We start from the raw sequence: 23813 nt of genomic DNA, 5'->3' as shown, positions 1-23813 counted from the left end.
AGAAAACTGCTTAAAAATGAAAAAATGCATAATATATTCTCAATTGTCCACTGGTAGTAAGTTTGTAGCAAAAATAGTGTCAAATAACCTGTTTACAGGTAAGGCTTCACAGCTGTACACACACAACATTACAATTTTTATCATTTTTCTTTGTGGATTACATTAAATAAATGCCAGAAAATGATAAAATATCAATTATAAAATGTTTTGTTAAAAACTTTTATACTTAACATATAAAGGTGATTTCAAATTTGTGTCTGAATTGTACACACAATTAATAAACAATATAAGATTTATTCATTTGTCACCTGTTGCAACAATACTGCACTTACTTTTACATACTTTTTATTCCAGATAATTCAGTACTGTTTTACATGTTCATAAACATGTTTTCAACAGTGTTGAAGCCTCGAGTGTTGTTCCTGTAATTAACCATGTTACCCAAATGCTTTGTAATATTTTAAGGAAAATCAATAATTATTTTATTTATTAGGCACATGCACACTCAGTCAAAGCAAAACACCTGTATTTTTGGATATTTTTTTTAAGTAGCTTAAATTTAAAGTTATAAAAATTAGGATAACATTAATTCATTTTGTAAAATAACCATTTTAATAGTTATAACTTTACCTTACAAAATTTGAAAACCATTAGGAATGAATGAGAATAGCTTTGCAAAGTGTATTCAAAGAGTACAGTATTAACAAGTAACAACATTTAATTTCTTCACACTAGCTGCAGTAATATTTTATTTTTACGATGACAGTACGATACCAGTTAACTTTTTAAAAGTTACATGTGTAACACTGTAACCAAATTTTTCAGTATTTTTTACACACACAAGACTTTCATTATAATAATACAGTATTTTGGATTAATCAGTGATGACCATAAAATCCTAGAGTAACCTAGGTAAGTCAAACTTAAAATATTTTAATATATTCTGTAAATGATAAACTCAGCTGAGTTATATTTTAGACAGTGGTTTTTAAAACTTACATCTTCATTTATAGTAAAGTGATTTATACAAAGTAAAGTAAATATAAAATTATGTTATTTTTACATTTATGTTAAATAGTTATAATTATTGATAAATTGATTTAGAAAATAATTTATAGCATTATTTCATAAAATGGATGTGCATTTTCAAAGACTCTTTGGAAGTTATTATTCCTACAGTCATACCACTTGCATTTTCACTTATTCTACTTATCCACTTTATGAAAAACATATTCCTTACTAGAATTTTAACTTGAAGACAATGAAAAACCTATTCTGTTACAAATGGATGCCATAAGACAAGTAGGCATCCTGAAAAATCCTAACTTTGATGAAAATAACCTCTAAGTTTAGTAACATTGTCAGTGTGTGTGGAAAAGGTAAAAGCTCAAATATTTACAATGGAAAAATTTAATGATGTTCATATTCTTGTATCTGCTTAGAAATAATCAGTGTCTACACCATCTAAGTTGATTTATTAAAATCTTGAAAAAAGCTACTACTGTAGTTAATAGCCCAAACAAATAAAAAAAACACAACTGAGATTTAATATTTCTTTTGGGGGTGGGGTCTCTACCCTCCTGAATTCTCCTAGATTTTACAGAGCATAAAGACTACATTAATACTATTATATTATTATTATTGAATGATGGTGCTACCAGTCAGTTGCCTTCCATGTAATCAAATGTAATCAGTTCAAAGTTAGTGATAGGGGCAAATGCCTTAGTAGCTTTGCCATAACAAGAACAATATGAAGTAGTCTGGGCAACAATGGGGTGATCAAAACCAAGACTTTCAAATTAAGTTTTCCATTCACCAAAATCACCAAGGTGTGTGGCCTAAAGTTGAAAAAAGGTATTCTATTATGTGTTATGAACTGAAAGATATAGAATTATGGAAAACAGAAGAAATTGCATGTTTCACAAATATTTCATGGTAGTAATAACTGAAATGTATAATTGTCTTTGATTATCCTCAATTATGTAATTATGGAATTTTATGAGGTACAAACAGTTTACTGTATTAACAGAAAAATATCTCATGATGATTTGAACAAAAAGTCACAAATTTAAGGCTTTTCAAGGGTATTATTAGAGCTATTTTAGCAAATATTACTGGCAGTATGATGAACAGTATTTAAGATATAAATGTTAAAAAGTCACAAAACTAAAATATGAAATATTTAATTAGTTCAGTCCAAACATGAATAGTCATCACATTTATTTTGTAATTTCTATTTTGTGTCACATACTTTTATATTTATGATCCTCAGACCAAAAATCTTGAAATGAATACACCTTCCAAGGAATTTCTCATAATATTTGCTGCTTTCTATGTCAGAATTATTTTTTTTCTAGGACAGACAAAAACTAACTTTAAATAAACAGGCTATTGTGACATAGCTGCTCAAACAGAAAATGACAAATCAGTGATGAGGTCACAGAGAATGTACATACATTTAATTCAATACACAATTGCAATTATCATCAAAATATTTTCTTTCAAATTTTTTGTAGGTTTACCTATATACACTCACTGCAAGTATGAAATATTTATTTTTATTATGGCATAATTAAAGGCACATTGGGTAATGGTGTATTATACATATACTACATATCTTATTCTCTTATGGTGCATATCATATTCACAAATATTAGAACATGTATAAGCTATATTTTTTAAGCATAGTAACCCAGTTGAAATCCTTTCAAAATTCAGTCTAATGTGTTCCTCTTTTGCAACTTAACATTCTAGGAATGTATGTAATGTTTCATCACAAGACTGTAGATGTATTGTGTCCTTTGCAACCTTGTGTTTGGGAGATTCCTTGCAACTGTCACAAGAATTGGATATCTCTACATACTTGTGTCTTTCTGATTGGCAAGCTGTAAAAAAAATGAGTATTGTGAATCAAGTTTTGGTAGTCTTAGAGTTGTTAAAACATTTAAGGAAGACTGTTTCTTGACTGAGAGAGTCAGGACATGTTGCAAAAATTCTACGAATATCTTTATCCTTCTTTTCCTGCTGGCTGTATATACAATTTAAATTAATTTTGATTTTAAGTTCCTTCAGTGTATTCCTCTCTACTTTCATCTACTCAACCTGAAAGACTTAATACATGGAGCATTAAACAAACAGTATTTTGTTGTGTCCCTTAAACTTGTTTGCTTTTTTTCTATTTTGCACTTGCACTCACATTAATTTCCATTGAGAAAAATCTTCAGGCCATTAGTTACAAGGGTGGTAGTTTAGCTGTGTGCCATTATTACTCTAAATCAATAATACTACAAGGATATAGTTTACAGACATATCATATAGGAGTTTTACCTCACTATATATTAATAAATTTCCCAAAAATTTAGTTTACATAAAAAAAGCCATTAGTTATCATGCTATATATTCAAAATGTCAGTTATTTCAATATGGCAATATTTAGGAGTTATTAACTGGATGAAATGTCAGTTTCACTCACTACAATGCCCCTCAGCTGAAAGAGTTAAAACCACCATTTAGGAAAGAACTGCTTTTATAAAATACTATTTTTAAGGGTTGGAACTTTCTTCCTGATGTATTAAGAAACATATTGGAATTACAAACTATTTTGTTTTTTAACTTTAATTAAGACCAAAAATTTTGTTACAAACCTCATTTCGCTGATCTTTAATGTTGAACACTAAACTGCGATATTTGGCCTTATATTTTGCTCCAGTGTCTTTAAAGTATCTAAACAACTCTTCTTCTATTTTCACAGCAATTTTTTTAATTTCATCTGGTGGAATATAAAGGTTTTCTGCATCTTTCAATCTACAAAAAGTCAATATTTTGACTGTTTATATATATATATATAATTTTCCCATTTTTGTTTTTCATATCAGTTATAACAAACAAAAATTTTTAATTACATGTAACAAAATTTTAAACTGCAATAAAGAAATAATATGCAATGTGACAAAAATCAATTTCAACTCTCATGGATTAAGTCAATCTACAATCTAAATGATCATGTGATCACTCGTCACTTCAAAGTCATTGTAGTTTTGATACTATTAAATTTCAATGTATGTACACCTTCACAAAATTTGACTAACTTTCAGTAAACATTATAAATCTTTCATATTTAAAAAAAATCAGATTTTTTTAGTGAAATATTTCTAATAAGATAAAATGAAGATTTGTCCATGAATATACAGAGTTTTTTGGGTTTATTTACCAGTCCAAGCTCATAGTGATTTTTTATGTTAAGATTAAAAATACTTTTATTCATCTCAGGGAGAAGGGCCATGCACTCCTCAACTAGATAGTTTAGAGTAAGATATGAACTGGATTTACAAATAGGCTCTCATGAAGGTTGGTGTCATTCCTACTCACATCTGGAAATATCATCTAGGGACCCCCAACTTTGCTCTCTTCTCCAAGAGTGAAGAAAAAAAGCCTCTGACCACTACTCAGCATATAAAAACTGGGGTGGTAAGGACTTCTGAACTTCACTAGTAAAGTCTGGGGGAGGGGATAATTGCATTGAAAAACCCTGAGAGTGCTCTGGGACCTGGAACTGTGCAATAGGTAACAAAGTTCCATACATTTTAAAAAACAAACCAATCCTGATTTATTCAACCTTAAAATCAGCAGGTATAAGCAGGACTCCCTTTAGCTATACTCATAATTGTCCATGAGTGGTAATTCATAATACCATCCAGTTGGCTCCTAGATGGTTTTATGGAGTACCTCATTTCAACAGAGCCAGTTGCAACCTGTAGTAATTACAGTGAAAGTGACTGCTAGTGTGAAACTGAGAAGTGCCTGGGCAACAATCCCCATAGACTACAATCCAACAAAAAATAAATGGACCAGGGAAGCTAAACACCTCTGGTTATAGTAAAACTCGACAAGGAGTAGAACGAACTATAGTCATATCCTGTGGCAATAACCAAATCAAGGGAAGAGCAACTGGAAGTTAACCTGTTCAGTTCTGACTGAATGCATCTATTGCCATCATCTGAAGATGAAGTGTTAGGAACCAAAATAACTACAGTTGAGAAGTCCAATAAATCACATAGATGTCAATCTTTGGAGACCCAAACTGAGAACTAATCCACTGAAAAACCTCGTAATGTGTTACCCATTCTGTTGGAAGAATCTGATTGGGTCAAGACAAGTGATTTGCAATTAAAATCATCACTCTTGGAACATAACATGCTGAAAGACTGATATAATGGGAATGAAGTTAATGGAGAAAATCTAAGGTAAACAAAAGTCTCAAGAATGTGTACCTCCTTGATGAAAAATCTGAGATGCAACTGTAGAATTGTTGGAATGTATCTAAAGAGACAGACTTTGAACTACTGCCTGATACACTTCAAGAAGTTTGAGGATGTTGATGTAGAGATTAAACTTGTCTTTTGTTCAAGTACCCTGAAACTCTTGACCATGAAGATAAGCTCCTCATCCCTGAAGAGATATATTTGTGAACCTGTGGCTTTTGGGGACAAGGTGGTGAAAAGGGTAGTGTTATTTATGAGAAATGAGACAGAATGATCCAAAGGACTGAAATACATGATTCACTGGATGCACAGTGGCATTGTATGTTCTTGTACCAAAGGAATGTGAGGCTCAAGGGATATCTGCATCCCCAAAGAAGAAAGAACCATTTGCACATTAGGATGAGGACTGAAGTCTGAAAGAAACTGGACGAGCACAACTTAAGTGAGTACTGAGAAACACACCTTAATGGACGAGATATTGTGCCAATGACTAAATAGATTTCTCCAATCTGATAAGGAAGCCTGCAATTGTGGCTCCTGAAAGGAGAATCTGAGAATGTTGTTTGGCTAATTGATGGAATGGAGTTAGAAGAAGCTAGTCATCCATATAATGATGTGTGCACAAGCCCAAGGAACAGGTAATGAGAAAAAGCTTGAACAACTATGCAGAAGACACATACTGCTGATGCAAAACCAAAAGGAAGAACAAGGAACTGTAGCACCTAACTTGGGAAGATTCTATGGGAATTTGCAGAAAACTATTAGTAACACTGAACTTACTGATCGAGAACCATGGTGCAAAGTACCATCACAGGATGAGAAAGGTTCCATTGTGAAGGAAGGAGGATCTAATAATTGGATGAGTCAAAATAGATTAATAACTGGACACCTGTCTTCTTTGGTACCACAAACAAACAGGAATAAAATTCTAGAAGAATTGGATTGATCCTCTCTACTGCCTTTTTGACAAACAATTTTCTTATGACATGGGTATGAGCTTCACTCACTGTGGATCTGTTGCAGGTGAATAGGCAACAGGTTGAGTAGACCTTGAAGCTGGAATGTGGAGTACCCATGGATTCCTAATCAAAAAACTAAATGTCCAGCAAGTAATGTAATTGTGCTCCCACTGCTACTAGGACAATCACTGGTGCTATTGTTGTCAGTCCACCTGAACCAAAAATCCTAAAGAATAGAGATGGACCTCACTATGGAAACCAATATACTTAGGAACCAAAGGAGAGAGCTAGAAAACACTATGGGCAAATACTCCCAAATAAGAGCCAAAAATTCAAAAATCCAATGAAATTAGAGAAGAATGTAAATAGGCAGTATCAATTTGGGATTATAATGTTTCTGTAACTCCAGCAAATAACATAAGATGGAGAAAAATGTTTCCCATAACTCCTTGAAGGCTGAAGATGGTAAACAAACCCTTTCTAACAAAGCATTTCTACCCAATAAATCCCAACAAATCAACCAGGAAACTAAAGGAGGAATACAATAAAACAATCTTACTGAGACAGATGTCAGCAGGATCCTCAACTTATTTTCAAATTGCTAAGGGGAATGTGACTGAGCTTCAAACAAAAAATGGACTGAAGACAAATATCTCAGGGCAGTTTTCATAGTAAGATGAATCCAAGAAAACTGTTTAAAGTGATCACAGGTTTCAATTTAATCCTCCACAGGTCCAGGAGGGAGTCTATCAATTGAGAATCTAAATAATCCTCCTCCTGATGATCAGAAGCCAAAGTATGCTGATCTGATATATATGAAGGACAAGGCATAGTTATCCTGTTCCATACATGAGCAGCAAATCTCCCACATGAAAAGCAATATTAAGAGGAGGAGAAAAAATCAAGTAGTCACTTGCCATCCTTATTCCTACCTAGGAAGGAGTAGAGTCATATCCAGATGGAGGGACCCCAAAACCACACAAACCTGAGTAACCAGCCAGAGAAAAGGAGCTGGAGATGGCTGCTCAAAACAATCTACCATTAAGACTGACATAGTAAAAATAAGAGCTGGAAAAAAGTGAGTCTAAGTTCTTGCCAGTAATTTCTGGTACATTTGCAAAAACCACAATAGAATCTCAGGAGAAACACCCTCAGTTGGTATCTATGTCTCCATCTCACAAGACCCTATCACAGACAAGTTTGACTGAGCTGTTGAAGGCTATTTATAAATACAAGTTGGTAGAGGTGAAAGAGGAAAAGTTTTGTTGACTTCTGTAACAGAAACATTAGCTTAGAAATTCATACCTGTCGGTAAACTTTTTTTTTTGTTTTTGATTAAGTATTGTAAAATTATAAAAAAAAAGAAAGAAATGCTGACCATGTTCAAATTCACAACATAAATAGTAAATAATCAAAACATTCCTGTCAAATGCTCTGTCAAAAAAAGTTATTATATTATTGGGATGAGATGCTTACATTCAATACTTAGATAAAGGGTATACTGAAGTTGGGTGAGAAATTTGCCTAAGGCATTCATGTGAGTATTCAAGACTGAAGAAAGCATTTTCAATGCCTAAGATGGGCAAAGAGTGAAAATCCTAGAGATCAAGAAATAACTATTGTGTCAGTAATTGGTATGTTTTGGAATTCTATTTATTACTGTCACTTGAACCATGCCTAACTACTGTTTTCATGCCATTATTAGTTGTAATTCACTTGTGGAACATGGAGCTCAAATTAAATTCTCAATGAGCTACTCCTAGCTGCTCACAAAACATTTTTATTACATTATTATTCCGTTACCTAATCTAACTTTAACAAAACTTAAGAAATTCCTATTTATACATGTTAGTTGCTTTTACGATTAAAAAATAAAGAAAACACGTGAAAAATAAGAAATAAAGTACTTTCCCATCTCTTTTCCTTTTTTGCTGTTGACTGTTGAAGACACTTAACCACACTTTTTTCATACTAATATTAGTATTCCACTAACACAAAATAATAATATTCAAGAATAGACAGCTGTCATACAGCTACCATAATTTTTTTGGCTCTCTAACTGAAAGACAAGTACCATTACAAATTCATCCAAGCTAGTTGATATGTTTCTCATGAAAATAAGCTTGCACTATAAGAGAAATTGACAATATTCTTCAATATATCACTTGATAGATGAAAACCTCGGCTTTCTATTGGTTATAAGGAATATAGTATTAAACATAAGAGAACTATTAATAAATCCAAAAAAAGAGAGGATGTGAAAAGCAAGTGTGGTAAGAAAAGTATAATTTTCCATTTGATAGCTCCGTAATCAAACAGAATTGAAGGCCATAAAAATTATGGATTGTTAGATCAATGAGGATGATTTTACAGTGAGTAATTTATGTTAAACTTGTTACTTATTGGAGGTGTGATGAACAAATTAGAGGAAAGGGGATGGCTAGAGAAAAAAATTGTCACATTTCTAATACTAGGAGTAACTCAGCATTTTTTAAAGATACTGCTTCATAAAATTACAAACTTCACTCTTATATACTATTAAATCATGGATTATTAGCTAAAATTTTATGTTATATTAATTGATATAATATAAATACAAAGTGGTTTAATTAAATTTTCAAAGTAAGTCTAAAAACCTTGTGACATATACAATAAAGGATGCCTATGCAGAGAAGGTTAAATTAATGAAAGACCATTTGAAAAATTTTTTTAAAAATAAATTTTCCTCCTTAGTTTGTCACATTGCTATTTCTTTTCCAAATTTGCTCTTTAAAGTTATATAATTGCTTGAAATAAATAGCACTGTATTTTTCTCTAAAGCAAAATATTTTGCACATATTACAGAATAACATTGATATACATGTAACATTTGGTAAATATTTTATGAATTATACATAATACATTATTATTTAACATTTTGAAATACTTTCTATTAAAAGTTATTAATATTATTATATTTTCATGTATACCTAGCATTTAATGTATCACGAAGGGTCTTTCTCACATTCAATCGAACTGGTTCTGGACCTGCTGCTCCTTCTTCAACTTTCATTTTCTCAGTTTTCCCATCTCCCTCTTCTGAAAATAAATTTTTAATGACTGTTAGAAACTCATAAAACATTTTTCTTATTACCTTGTGAATATTACCAATATTTTAAAGAAATGAGTTTGTACTTACTGTTAGGTTCTTATATGCATCATGTGCAAAACCCAATATTAATTATGGTAGATGGTTTGAACATTACTGCTCTCCCAAATGCCAAAGGAGATATTAACCTCTCATTAAGGCTTTTACTTTCGAGAAAATTTAAGGAGTATACTTCACACAATCACAACAGGTAAGTCAAAGTGAGTATCTAATAATCCTTTCAAAATTTAAATAAAATACTTTATTATCAATTTATATAAATACAGCTATACATAAATAATAAATCAAATTCTAGTGTCATATATGTTTTAAGATTTTAATTTTATATGAAAATATTTTAAAATACCCTCAATACACATTAGTAAAAGAACCACAGGTCTTTCCCTTCTCTAACTTACTTAATGACTTTCTTTGAAGTTGGTTATAAATAACATAGCACCAAACATCAGAAAGAACTATTAGTGATTTGTGACATAGAAGAAGTGAGAAATGGGTGTAGTAAATGTGCCTGATTTTCTAGTTTATGGCTCCATAAATGAATAACATTTAAAATGATAAAGTTTTGATTTGTCTGTGTTATATCTGATTATAATGAGTAGTTTACATTAAATTCCATACTTCACATAGGAATGGTAAATATATCTAAGAAAAGAGAAGATTAATGATTTTTTTAGAAATTTTGTTCTAAAATTTAAAACATAAAATTTACATGATATTAACATTTGACTAAGTAAATAGATTTTGATACTAAATTTATTCATGTACAATGATAATGTAACTGATAAAAAGTTGTGACATGAATTTGTGTTAAGTGTATGAGAAGTTTACCATGCTACATTATTAGAAGATCATACACAAGTCACTTGTAATCTTTCAGATTATCAGTTAACTCAAACTGAAGAAAAAATATTACCATAAGGTTTAGTTTTTTAGTTTTCAATTCTAAAAATTGAATTATGTATAATATTTTCCTAGTTTTGAATAGTTACCTCAGAAATCAAAACAAATACCAGCAGGCTAAGCAAATGTTTGATTTGATAACATAGTTACTGAAATTTCAGGTTTAGTACTTTCAAGATATTATAATTTTGCCTCAAAGAAAGTCTAAAAGATCTTACCTAAAGAAGTTTTGGCTTTAAAATATCTTAGCTCACTTGAAGACTTTGTGATCCTTGACCCAGGTAAAAGAAATGGTGTAGTAATTTTGAATAAAAAAGATTATATAATAGATAAAGTTTTAACTATTTTGGATGATGAAACTAAATTTAAGAGATTAGAATTGGACCCTATTGTAAGAAAAGAAACCCACAAAATTATTTGTTAAAAATTAAAAAGGAAGGTTTGATATTTGGTGTCATCTATAATGAAATTAGACCTGCTGGTTCTCACTAGGGAATATTTTACAAGCTACCCAAAATACATAAACTGTCCCATCAGACCAATGGTGTCAAGTATAGGTATCTTCAATTATAAGGTTTTTGATATTCTTTTAATCTCACATAACTAATGAGTTTACAGCAAAAAAATAGTTCTGAATTTTCTAAATATGCATCTAAACTGATTTTTGACAAACCTGTCTATATTGTCAGTCTTGATATTGAGTCCTTATATACAAACTTACTTACTGTTAAATGAAATAATTGACTTAGTAAATAATTTGATTTTTCAAAATTTTAATGTTTTTAGGGGTATAAAAAACCAGACAATTCTTTGTACAGAAAAGAACACAATATACTACATCATGTGATTAAACTGAAATTCCAGCTTTCTACTGATTATAAATTACATACACTGGATGCTGCTTATTGTGATAAATTTGGGACACAGTTGCACTGATAACATTAACTGGTGAAATAAAAATTCAGCAGTTTTAGTAATGTTTATTGATATAGGGTAGTAAATATATTACCTATATATTTAATCTGGATTTTTAAATTTATTGACACATTTAAAAACAATTAAAGAAAGAAAAAAAAATTAACACGAGAATTAGAAAAATCCATTTAAAGTTGACTGTCTGCTACTTCTCCAGAACAATTCAATAATAAAACTTTCATATTCATATTGTTTATCAAACTTGCCTGATCTGTGCTGTATGCAAAGTTGCAAAATTCAAATTGCCTCTTGCAGGTCAGCACTTGTTGAAGGTTTATCGGCTTTATGGCCTTCAGTTTCTTCATCACCTTTCAATCATTTGTGGTAATATAAAGTGGTCTTCTCTCCAGTATTTTTTTTTTTTTTCTGTTTCTTCATCTCCTTTCAAGAATCCCCCATGATTAAAACAATTCTGAATTGTCTTTTCACACATTTGCTTCCATAACATGGTAAAAAGATTAAGACTTCTAGGAAATTAGTTCTTTTGGCTAAATCATTTCCACTCAGTTGTTTCTAAGATCCTAGATTGTATTTCTTGATGGTGATAAGTCCTTAATGTTTGGATAATTCTCTGTGTGGTTGGCTCAATGCTGTTATATTTGTGGTAAGAAAATAATACTGATGCATTTTAATGACATTTTAAAGATGTGTGTGCAGAACAGTTGTCAATAAACAAAACAATGTTGTGTTTCACTCATTATCCCATTTTGTTAACTAATCCTTAAGCAATAGTCAAAAGATAATTTAGTCATACCTTCAAAGCACTATGGATTCTTGTTTTCTCTGACCACCAAAAGCTTTTCTTTGTTATTAGATATACTTACATAGCATAGGACTGTAACACATTCCTTTGAAGTTTCACAGCCCTTAACACCCTCATTTTTGAACAAATATGTATGTTCAGTCAAAGCATGAGAATAAAGCCCAGTTTCATCTACATTGTAAAAATTATCAGGTGAATATCTGGCAAAAATGTTAGACCATTATTCTTTAATCCAAGCTTCTGCTGCTGAAAAATCAGCATCCTTTAGCTCATCACAAGTGTATTTGCAAATAATGTTGTGGCTTTTTTTTAAATGATTAAACCACTCATCTGTTGCAACAAAATAGTCTGTTCCCATTTTCATAGTAAGGTCTTTTGCTTTCTACCACATCATTAGTCAATTTACATGAGTGTCTTATACACAAACTACAAGTATCCATTATAAAACCAAATTTTTAATGTTGATTTTACCTACTCATAATTTCCACAGCATTTTCTCTTACAGTTTAGATTTTCATTTTGTTTCGTTCTTTTATCAATGTCACCTCAAATTTTTATAATTTTGCACAAAAGAGGTTGGGAAATAGTTAATTGCACTGCTGCATTATGTTGCCCCATTTTTGGTAACTTATCACAGCATTCTAAAAAGGCAGTCTTTTCTTTAAGGGTTAGATCTTTAAATTTCTTATATAGTTCTTCCTTTATTAAAGAAGGTTAACAAAAATTGAAGTTTGTGGGAACACATCTTTCATGAAGGAACAACAACAACTGCATTGTAATTTTGAAAAGGAAACAAAAGAGCATAGGGTATCTCAATGATAACCTAGCCATACCCTATTTTATGAGCTGGTTTGATAAATGAATGAGAACAACTAATTATGAAAAGGAAAAGCAAGAGTGTAGGGAATCTCAATGACAACTTATTCACACCTTATTTTATGGTGAGCTTTCCTCAGTTCGCTTGACTTTGAGATGGTTAAGTCAATTAAAAGTGATGATTACAAAGAACAATGTTTTTCTATGCATTTTTAAAAGTTTCATCAGGACTTAGTAATTCTGATAACATTATCTGTGATCACAATAAGAGGCATCCAGACATCAAAGAAAATTAATAAGTTGTAAAAGATAGAACCTAACAAGTCTGTTTTTCTAGCTGATGACTCCATAAACAAATAAGACTTGAAAACCATAAAATTTTTGTTTTGCTTGAGTAATGACTGTATCACAATAAATTGCTCTCATTAAATTCTGTACTTTTAGAAGGAAATGTAAATAAATTAGAGAAAAAAAGCAGATGTATGGACCAAATGTCACAGTTCTCATACTACGGTGAGACTGAGATTTAAAAATTATTTTCTAATAAAATTAAAGAACTTAAAACTTATGATCATCAATTTGTATAATGGTTGTGACATGCATGGAAAAGGGTACCATAATAATGAAAATTAGTATTTTTCTACACTGAAAATGCATTTCCAAAAGATACTTATTTCCTCTCACAAAATACTTTTTCTTGACTAGCACTGCTTTCTATCAGCACAAATTTTCAATGTATACCACTAGTTTTCCAACTCTCACTTCTGCATAGCCACGTGCGAATGGTCATGGAGCACCTCTCCACCAATAAAAGCATGACACCACTCTCATTGTAACCAGTAACTCTTTACATTTGCACGTGTTAATTACTTTGAGATTGGCTGGACAATCTACACTTTATATCACTGGAAGTGGGGAGACTGGATGGGAAATGTGAATGGAAGCGGTATCTCTTGAAAAATGCTAACTTGTGATATGATATCTTACCTCCTTTCACAAAACAGTTAAAATTCCAAACTGAAATGATGAAGAACTATTACAAAAAAAACTTTAGGAAATGCCCAAAAAACATACCAGGCAGAAAAACATGAATGAATCCCAAAATAAATATGACTGATGAATGGGATTATTGGGTGTTGAGTGGTTAGGGTGTGACAGATCATAGCAAAAGTTCGATCTCCTCTAATACCAAGAGGTATCTGGAATGGTATAAAATCTATGGTAGGTAGAGAATCACCCAATTTAACAATGAAACGTGAAATGGTAAGGAAGATGAGCTTCTGTACCAAAATCCATCTCTACATGTGCCCATTTCCAACACAATCAACATCAATCAGATGGTAGGAAGATGGAAAGCCCAGGGAGATGATATATCAAGTTCAAAACCTGATGTGAATGTGTATGGTACTTCCACTCTGCAGTAGAAAGAGGAAATCCAGTTGTTCACACATGGTAAAACATGCTGTTTCCAGTTACATCCAGCTAATGGCAGAAAGAGGAACCTTAAACCTGGTATGGATCTCCAGTCCAAACCCTGACAGTAGCAGGCATTTCTCACCTAGTTTGTGGTAGAAAGAGGGATATTGACCAGCACACATGTGAAGACTTAGTTAGCTGGACCATCTCCAATCAATTGCTGACTTACCAGGAATGTACATCTGGAGGATCATAGGGTGAAGAAATGCCTCAGTATGAAAGGCAAACAACAATAATTTATACATATATATGTGACATGGAGTAGTGCTTCAACCAAAAGCTGGCAAAACCTGAAACTGTACATCAGTTTTGCAGTACAAATGATGCCACATCATCATATACTACACTAATCAAGACCAGGCCACTTCTAGTCAAAGAACCCACCTGGAATGTACATCTAAAGGATTGTAGAAAGCAGAAATGCCATGATAGGGAAAAACAATTGGTGAGTTATATAAACAGGAATACAGTGTAAGGTTACAAACAAAACCTGGTGGCATCTGGAATTTTACATCAGTTCCATGATAGGAAGTGGAATACACCAGCAACAGTTGCAAAATCCTACCACCCTACTCTTGACAAAGTAGTATGCTTCATGACTCAAAAGAACAAGCCTCCATGGTCCACCACTCCAGCAGCAAGGAACTTGTAAGTGGCAAGGACTCCTACAGTCCACTAGAAGAAAGGGGGAAAATGCAGTGGAGAGTTCAGAGAACTGTATCACTGGAAAGAGTGTAACAGGCAACCACAATTTCCTATTTTGAAAAGCAGAGCTACATTCTCAATTAAGTTAATCAACTAAATCCTGACAGTATCTAGAATTGTACATTAGGTCTGTGGTAGGAAGTCTCAACTCCACTGAGCATCAGATACAGGCAGAAATCTCTGTCTGATTTGCTCCTGTTAGTTCATGAGTGTAGAGTCAGGGATTAACATAGTTACGAGGTAAAAAAAAACACACACCACCACTAGAGAGAATTACTAACAGTCTCATAGCAGTCAAAAAAGGAGTGGTTTTGAGCTTTACTGGTGGAGAGCTGCTACATAATCATTTGCTTGTGGATATACAGAAGCAAGGCTAGTGGCATGCATTGAAAATCTGTACCAAAAGATGGCAGTGCTAGCTGAGAAAAGCTATTTTGTAAGAAGAAGTAAGATATCACATTGGAAGAGTTAATTCACTATGAGCCCTATACATCATTCACTAAGCAATGTGGAAAAATCAGTGATGTCGAGAAACCCACTTGTTGAGAAATTTATATGCAAAAAATGGCTCGTTTGGGTTGAGAAAATATTTTTCATAGAACCCAAATGAGCCGTTTTTTGCATATAAATGTGGTAAAATGTTGTTGATCCGTAACTACAAAATATTTTCATTTTCCCTGGATAGTCTCATCTTTTACACATGAAATGTAACCCACTACTGACCAAAAAGCCATTTCATTGGTTCAAACGTACAATGTATTTTTGATTAATGTATATTTCTTCATTTGTTACATTTTGTTTGTCATGGATTGGTGTCAGAAAATAAAAGGATTAAACATTTAAAAATATGACAGTCAAATCTTAAAGATCAATACATGAATAACAGTCTTTGAGTGAAATATGCCAGAGCTTATTTAAAAAATATCTTTTTATAGTTAAATCTCATATCAATAAATAATAAACCTAAGACTGAAAGTGTTTAAAGATTGTGTTTATATTAAAAAATGGAGGCAGAATATAAAAAGACCTCAAACTAAGAAATTTTCACAAGTTGGGCTAGAGACAAAATGGTACATCAGAAAAAATAAAAATGCTTTAATGATAAGCTTATTTCTATAAATATGCTATAGTTCACTAAAGCTTCAACAGAAACGTTTTTAGTCGTTGCTTACAGATAGATACTTGTCTTGTAATTGAGTCAATAATTTCATACACTACAGTTACTGAAATAATCAGTACTAATCTTTCTGAACAGTGAGTACACAGGCATACAAAACATTATGTATTTATGAAATACATCTAATTTTGATAATATTATCAAAACAGAAAGATAGACACAATAAAATTGTATTCACTCAAGGGACAGCTATCAGATAGACTACACTTCCCTATGAATTTCTTACTTATTTGACCCAGGTAGTACATTCATTTAATTATTCATAACTTAAAGAATACACATGGACTATGCAATCTTAATCATGACAGCCAACTAAAAAGATGAAATTCCTCAAGCAAATTTAAATCACTTTGAGACATGGAAGTATAATACTTCAACCCATGAGATATTTGAAAATATTTTTTTATATACAATCAAACTTAATTGAACACTTACTTTTTACCACACAATCTTTTGCAGTTGAAATGTGTCTTGATTTTAATATCTGGAAAGATGGATTAGCCCTTATCCATTCAAGAACATGTTCAGCTAATGGAGCATGAGCACCAGTCAAAAGCTTTCCAGAATCATGTTCTAGTACCTGAATTCTGTGTTCACTGGGTTTAATTGGTGGTTCTTTCTGCAAAATTAAAAGTATACAATTTTAACAATTAGTTATATTTCTATTTTATTTTGTAAAATCCTAATGATAATAATGAAATACACAATTTATAAAGATGGTACAGAAAGCACATAAAATACATCTGTACTTGTATTAAAAAAACAAAACAAAAAAGCACTACCCCTAGAGGATGAAGGACACAAAGTTTGCATTCATGTGACTTTTCATGAGGATGAAAACTCACTGATATTTGGATGCTTTCACTCATAAAATTCCTGTTTAAAAAGTCACAGTTTTACAATAAGAAATACAATGTATAGAAAATGATATAAAAGTCAATCTGATAATGGGTAATATTTTTCTTACAACTGAATTGTACAGTAAATAATACAATGAATTTCATAATCATATGCTCCCATTTTAGCCCATTTTGACTCCTCAGTTATCAAAGACTATTTATAATTAAACACATAATCCACTCACAAATAAACTGTTTTTAACAATGTTTAACAACGATGAGTTACAACATGTGCATTACGAGTTTTGATAATTTAGTAATTTTACTGCATTAACAGACAACGTTGTTTTCAAACACTACATTCAGTTGTTTTACTTGAGAAGAAATGCATCACTGCTTATGTAATTCATCATATTTTTCATGGAATAAAAATTTTATGCCACAGCAAAATTATTATTAAGCATTATGTAAAATATTGCTGGTTTATGAAAAATATCTGAAACTATTTAGTACAAAAGGTAATACATTACACTTTACACTGACACTCCTTAAAGACATCACTGTCTAATGCTATGATATGCTGTATGAAACATTCTTGACTCTTTCTATACAGGGCATTTAATGTGGTTGACCTTAGAGCCACAAATAATTATCAGTTTCTACACTATAACTTGTATATTTTGTGTATCTTCACAAAAGTTAGCAAATTTTTAATGAATATTACAGGTACCTTGTACACAACAAATCAGATTTTTTTAAATAAAACATCTGTCCATGACTATACGAAGTCAGTATTGACTGCTCTGAGTGAAAATATTTTCATGTTAAAAGTTAAAAATACTTTTCTTCCTCTCAAAATTTTCAAAATTCATTTGCGTAACCTCTGAGTAACATTTAATTCAGGATGCATCTTGTGTATCCACCAGCTTTCCTTAGTGCATAGCATTTCTTTACTATCCGCATTCTCCAAAATATTAAAGCATTCTGAAGTGACATTGTGACATAGTATAGGACTGCTGTCTTTAAATTCAAAATATTTACCTGAATGAAACACCAGTTTAAAGAAAATTTCTAACCATATTGTGTAAGTAAATTTAATTCAGGTGAGATTTAATTTTTTTTCTTTAATTCTATAAAATGATCATCAACAAATTTTCAACCTGAATACTAATCTTTGGAATATATAAATCTTTTAAATAATTCCTGATAACACTATCAATTATTTGTACAGGAAAACTATTTTTATGTAAAACATACTTTATGTTTTGTATTTCTTGTACAAAAGAGGAAAAGGAAGTATGTTATGAACCTGATGAATTATGTAATAGACTCTTTTCAAACTTAAAAGGTAAAAAAACTATAAAAATGAAAATACTGTCCTGTGAAAGCTGGCTTATGATAGCACCTAGTGTTAAAATTTCTACCTAAATTAATAATCTTCATCTCATACATAGATAAAATATTAGCTGTTTGTTCTTCAACTGTAAATTCAATATTATTATCTTGATTGTTCAAATAATTTTAAAACTTTTGAATATCAGATTTGTTCTTAAAAACCACAAAAGTAACATCAATATATCTTCTAATGTACAATGGCTTTAACCACTTTTCTTCATAACAAGTTAAAAATTACCCAAACATGGTGTAACATTTGAATACTATTAAAAAAAGGTTTTATAAATACTGGCTTCATTATACCCTGAAAAACATCAGAATTTTGAAAAATTAAATTACCACGTAGCTCAATTACTTCATTTAATAGTAAGTTTGTATATAATGACACAATGTCAAAAATGATAAGATAGACAGGTTTGCCAAAAACTAGTTCAGATACATCTTTGGAAAATTCAAAACTACTTTTTTACTGTAACATTGTTAGTTATGCGAGATTCAAAAAAACCTGCTTACATGTAAGTGAAGGTACCTATCCTTCAAAACACTGGGACAATTTAATTTATGCATTTTAAATAACCCATAAAATATTCCACAATGAGAATCAACTAGTCTAGTTTTGTTATAGATGACATTGAATGTTTAATTTTTAACAAATAATTCTGTAGATGTCTTTCTTTTCTTACAATAGGATCCAATTCTAATCTCTTAAATTTATTTTTATCATCCAAAATAGTTAAAACTTTATCTATTATATAATTTTTTATTCAAAATTACTACACCATTTCTTTTACCTGGGTTAAGGATCACAAAGTCTTTAAGTGAGCTAAGATATTTTAAAGCCAAAACTTCTTTAGGTAAGATCTTTTAGACTTTCTTTGAGGCAAAATTATAATATCTTGAAAGTACTAAACCTGAAATTTCAGTAACTATGTTATAAAATCAAACATTTGCTTAGCCTGCTGGTATTTGTTTTGATTTCTGAGGTAACTATTCAAAACTAGGAAAATATTATACATAATTCAATTTTTAGAATTGAAAACTAAAAAACTAAACCTTATGGTAATATTTTTTCTTCAGTTTGAGTTAACTGATAATCTGAAAGATTACAAGTGACTTGTGTATGATCTTCTAATAATGTAGCATGGTAAACTTCTCATACACTTAACACAAATTCATGTCACAACTTTTTATCAGTTACATTATCATTGTACATGAATAAATTTGGTATCAAAATCTATTTACTTAGTCAAATGTTAATATCATGTAAATTTTATGTTTTAAATTTTAAAAGAAAATTTCTAAAAAAATCACCATTCTCCCCTTATATGAGAATTGTTAAATTTGCTCTCAAGATATTCCTTTTTCTTAGACTTTTTGCCACTCCTATCAGAAGTATAGAATTTAATGTGAACTTCTCATGATAATTAGATATAACACAGGCAAATCAAAATTTTATAACCTTCAATGTTATTTATGGAGCCATAAATTAGAAAAATCAGATCACCAATAGTTCTCTCTGATGTTTTATAGTATATTTATTTGTGAGCAACAGCCAGAGTTTTAATATATAAAGTGACTAATTATATTTTAGTTTTCCTTAAAGTGCATTGTTTATTTTGTCATTCAGTTTCAAATTTATTCCCAGGGGAGTCAGATTGATGAACTTAACTCAATTCTTAAAGACTCTTATTGCACTGATAGAAAGCCAGAACAGTCATCATAGTTATAGAATTCTATCTGGTATTTATATGCCATTATTGTGTTCTTAGATGCAATATCTGATTAAACATAAAAAAAATATTTAGTGTGATAGTACCATTAAAAAAAGAGTTAGCACAAGTTATTGACATTTGACAGAAAAAAAAATTCAGGTAAGTACTATAATATTTCTTGTTTTTCATGTATATTCTTTATTTGTTATTATAAACGTAACTAAAATGTAAAAATTAGAATCTTATTTTAGATAAGTTTAGATTAGGTCAAACAATGAAGAAAAATATTCACAAGGTATGCTTGCACGCAGCTTATATTACATCATTCAACATGTTAATGTGAACCGCATGTTTACCGAGTGATTTACAACTTGTGTGATGGAATTATGAGCTGGGCACACTTCAAATGGCAATCAAACAATAAAATTAATAAACAGTTGTATACTGTTACAAGCTTTAAGCTGTTTAGGATAAAAACTATAGTTTCAGGTTAGAGTTTAATAAGAGTAATTACAATTTATTTCATATATTTTTTTACGAGGTTGATTACACTGACAGATTGGGTATATAATTAGGATAGAAAAAATAATGCATACAATTAATTTTCTTTGGATTACATAAAAGAAATTTGACAATTTTCATGACAGGAAACGCTTTTTTTTTAAATCTTAACATGAAAATAACTTTTTTCATATAGCAATGAACATTCTGGCTCCATATACCCATACACAAACCTTTAGCGAAAAACACTATTAAACACCTGTAAGCAGTGTTCACTAAGAGCTTCCAAAACCTTATAAAGATACACAAAACACATTGAAAGTTGTAGTATAGAAAGTCTTATGGTCATTTTGGGGTCAATGGTCAGATTAATCCACAGATATCCACTGGATACTGTTTGGTTGTTTTAGTGTAAAAGATTTCTGTTGTAGTTAAAAGACTGAAGATCAACTTATCCCTATGTAATTGCATACCACATTACATATAAAACCGATCATCTTTCTCAGTGTGCAGGCATTATCCATGATGTCAGCCCCAAAGAAAATGTACTTACCAACTGTCAAAAACACAGATAACAACATACATAGTGTATTCTAACTATGTATACTTCAATAATCTTCCTCAAAAGAAGGTTCATGTGATATCAAAGATGAATGACTCAGAACATCAGGTAAATAAAACAAAAATAATATAAACACATTTTATAACCTGCATTTACAGTAAAACAGCATACACAATTTTGAAAAATCTGAACAAATATGAAATGTTTATCTGACTAAATTATGAGACACAAAACATTGACAATGCTGTGAATACCACCATTTATCAAATACAAAGGAGATGAATCCAAGTCTTATCTAGTTGAATAATACTGTACTTGCTATACAATAAAACTAAAAACAAAAATACAGACTTTAAAAACTTGCTTTTTAAAGCACACATAAAAATCATCTTTTAATTTACACTATACACTAAATAGTGTACCTCTTTATTTCTAAACTGAAAGAAATGAATCAGGAAGAATGCCAAAACAAACAAAAATACCTTCTTTTCCCTCTCCAATTTAATTGCTTCTAATGATTCTTTTACATGTTTTTCCAGGCACTCAGTACAGCAAAACATTCCTGAAATTGTTACTGTTTTCTTACATTCTAAACATTTTCTCTCTTCTCTCATTTCTGGCTTCTTCTTCAAATCAAGTTTTTTAACTGGTGACTGAAATATAAAAAAGTTTTCATGTACAAAGTGTATTTTTTAAACTAATTAAAAACATTAGAAATTTTATAGATTAAACTTAGAAAAAATAAAGAAAACTTATGCTCATAGTTAATTCAATTATCATATTTAAATGCACAAATAAAAATGACTGAAACAAAAAAGTATATTTAAAAAAGTGCTTCAACATAAGAGTAAAATATTATTTAAAATAATTAAATGAGAATTTCAAAAGCATGAGGTGTTTGTTGAAATAATTTTTGCCAATACACAAAGTATCCTTTTTAGTTTTGATAAAGTAGGCTACAAGTTACTCAAATAAGAGTAAAAAATGACTGAAACTATAGACATCCAGGATTTTGTAAACTGCTGCATATGGGATTTCTTAGATTTTAATGTTGCACTTTTTTTTACTAATGATTTAGAAGTTCAGAACTGACATTATAGCATACTCTTCAGTAGTATACATGTTTTAAACAATTATTAAACATGAAATATAAAATTCTACAACAGTTCATAGCCATAAGATGGATCATCAAGTATGCTCTTCATGCAGTGGTTAGAAAATACACAATAAGACATGAATTAATAGAGATCAACATATAAGATTACAAACATTTCTCATATATTTAGTATTTTAGGTAAAAATACACTCAAATACTTATGATTTTGATAATAAATTACTAAATACTTGTATATTTTTGTTACTAAAATGACAGGCTTTTATTTTGTAATTTACCTCACAAAACAGTTTAACATAATACACATGTAATAAGCTGTAGCATAACTTCAACTAATACAGTAACTATGTTCCACCATGGTACCAACTGAAAAGGGGACAAAGAAATTAAGCACAACATTTATGCAGACGAAACAGTATTACTCTAAAGTAATTTAGATTTATCTAAGATGCTTTGATGAACATATTTAAATAATAGAGGCATGTCTCAAAATAAGAACTTTTACTGGATCATAAACCTTGGCTGAACTCCTGAAATATTCTTTACATCATAAATATATCAAAGCATTTGTTTACAATTCTTTCTTAGCAGTGAATGTGTGTGCCACTCATAAAATTTAATAAGACTTCTTGTGCAATAAAAATTAGCCACTTTTTAATATTACATATTTAATTATGTATGTAAAAATGCCAATTTTGCCTGCATAATGAGACTACTGTGATATGTGATATCAATTTCATTTTACACATTATGGGAACACTATCATCCCTGAGACTATGTTCTAATTGGAAATGCCCATTCTTTGTTCATATAACCTGAAGCAAGTTACAGCTACTGTCTGATTAGCACTGTATCACTGAAAACTAAAAATATCATATAAATTTCAAGACATTTGTAAAACTGTACTTTTTGAGAAATAATAAAACTTGGCAAATAACAGATAATTACACTTACATAAAAATGAGGAAAATCTCAAACTTATTTACAACTATGATTTCAAAATGCAGCAATATTCATAACTATGTAATGTGATGTTTTATAAAACCTTTTGCTGAGTTTCTTATTAGTCTTTATATTAATAAACTTCTATAATATAGTAAACATTCTATGAACTGAGAAACAAACCATTCATATGAATTTCAAATTCAATTTATAAAAACAAACTCTATTACAACTACTATGCATTGTATATGTTTTTATGAGGATTTCAATAGTGACAATATTTCAAAAATAGTTTCAACATTTGTGATCTGAAGATAAAAAATAATAAACACGTGTAAAGTATTTAAACATAAATAGTTTGTATGATCATATGTAAAAAAATCATAACTTTACATTTATAGTTCATTATACATTACAATTTATGAAATTTTTCTGCATCTTGACTGAGAACTGAAAAATAACTGGTCCTTACCAAAAGCATTTCAAATCAATGTATAAAACCTGACATGCAACTGACATAACAACAGGTATTTTATGCATCTCATCTAATAGCTAAAAAAACACTCCA

General features: G+C 30.4%; 1 protein-coding gene across 3 annotated transcripts in view; it reads right to left on the bottom strand.

The window, feature by feature from the left end:
- The window catches only part of LOC143252975 (uncharacterized), a 173124-nt gene that overhangs the window by 61763 nt on the left and 87548 nt on the right, over positions 1-23813 (bottom strand). For all 3 annotated transcript variants that reach the window (XM_076505946.1, XM_076505945.1, XM_076505947.1), the window contains exons 7-10: positions 21672-21842; positions 16616-16799; positions 9190-9298; positions 3645-3804 (exon numbers count right to left, since the gene is read on the bottom strand). In XM_076505946.1, coding sequence (XP_076362061.1) covers positions 3645-3804; positions 9190-9298; positions 16616-16799; positions 21672-21842 — 624 coding nt within the window. The remainder of the gene's footprint in view (positions 1-3644; positions 3805-9189; positions 9299-16615; positions 16800-21671; positions 21843-23813) is intronic.

This window comes from Tachypleus tridentatus, chromosome 6 (genome assembly GCF_004210375.1).
Source record: "Tachypleus tridentatus isolate NWPU-2018 chromosome 6, ASM421037v1, whole genome shotgun sequence".
Taxonomy (NCBI): Eukaryota; Metazoa; Arthropoda; class Merostomata; order Xiphosura; family Limulidae; genus Tachypleus; species Tachypleus tridentatus.
The sequence above is the reverse complement of the archived record's forward strand: the minus strand, read 5'-3'. Positions and strand labels throughout refer to the sequence as shown.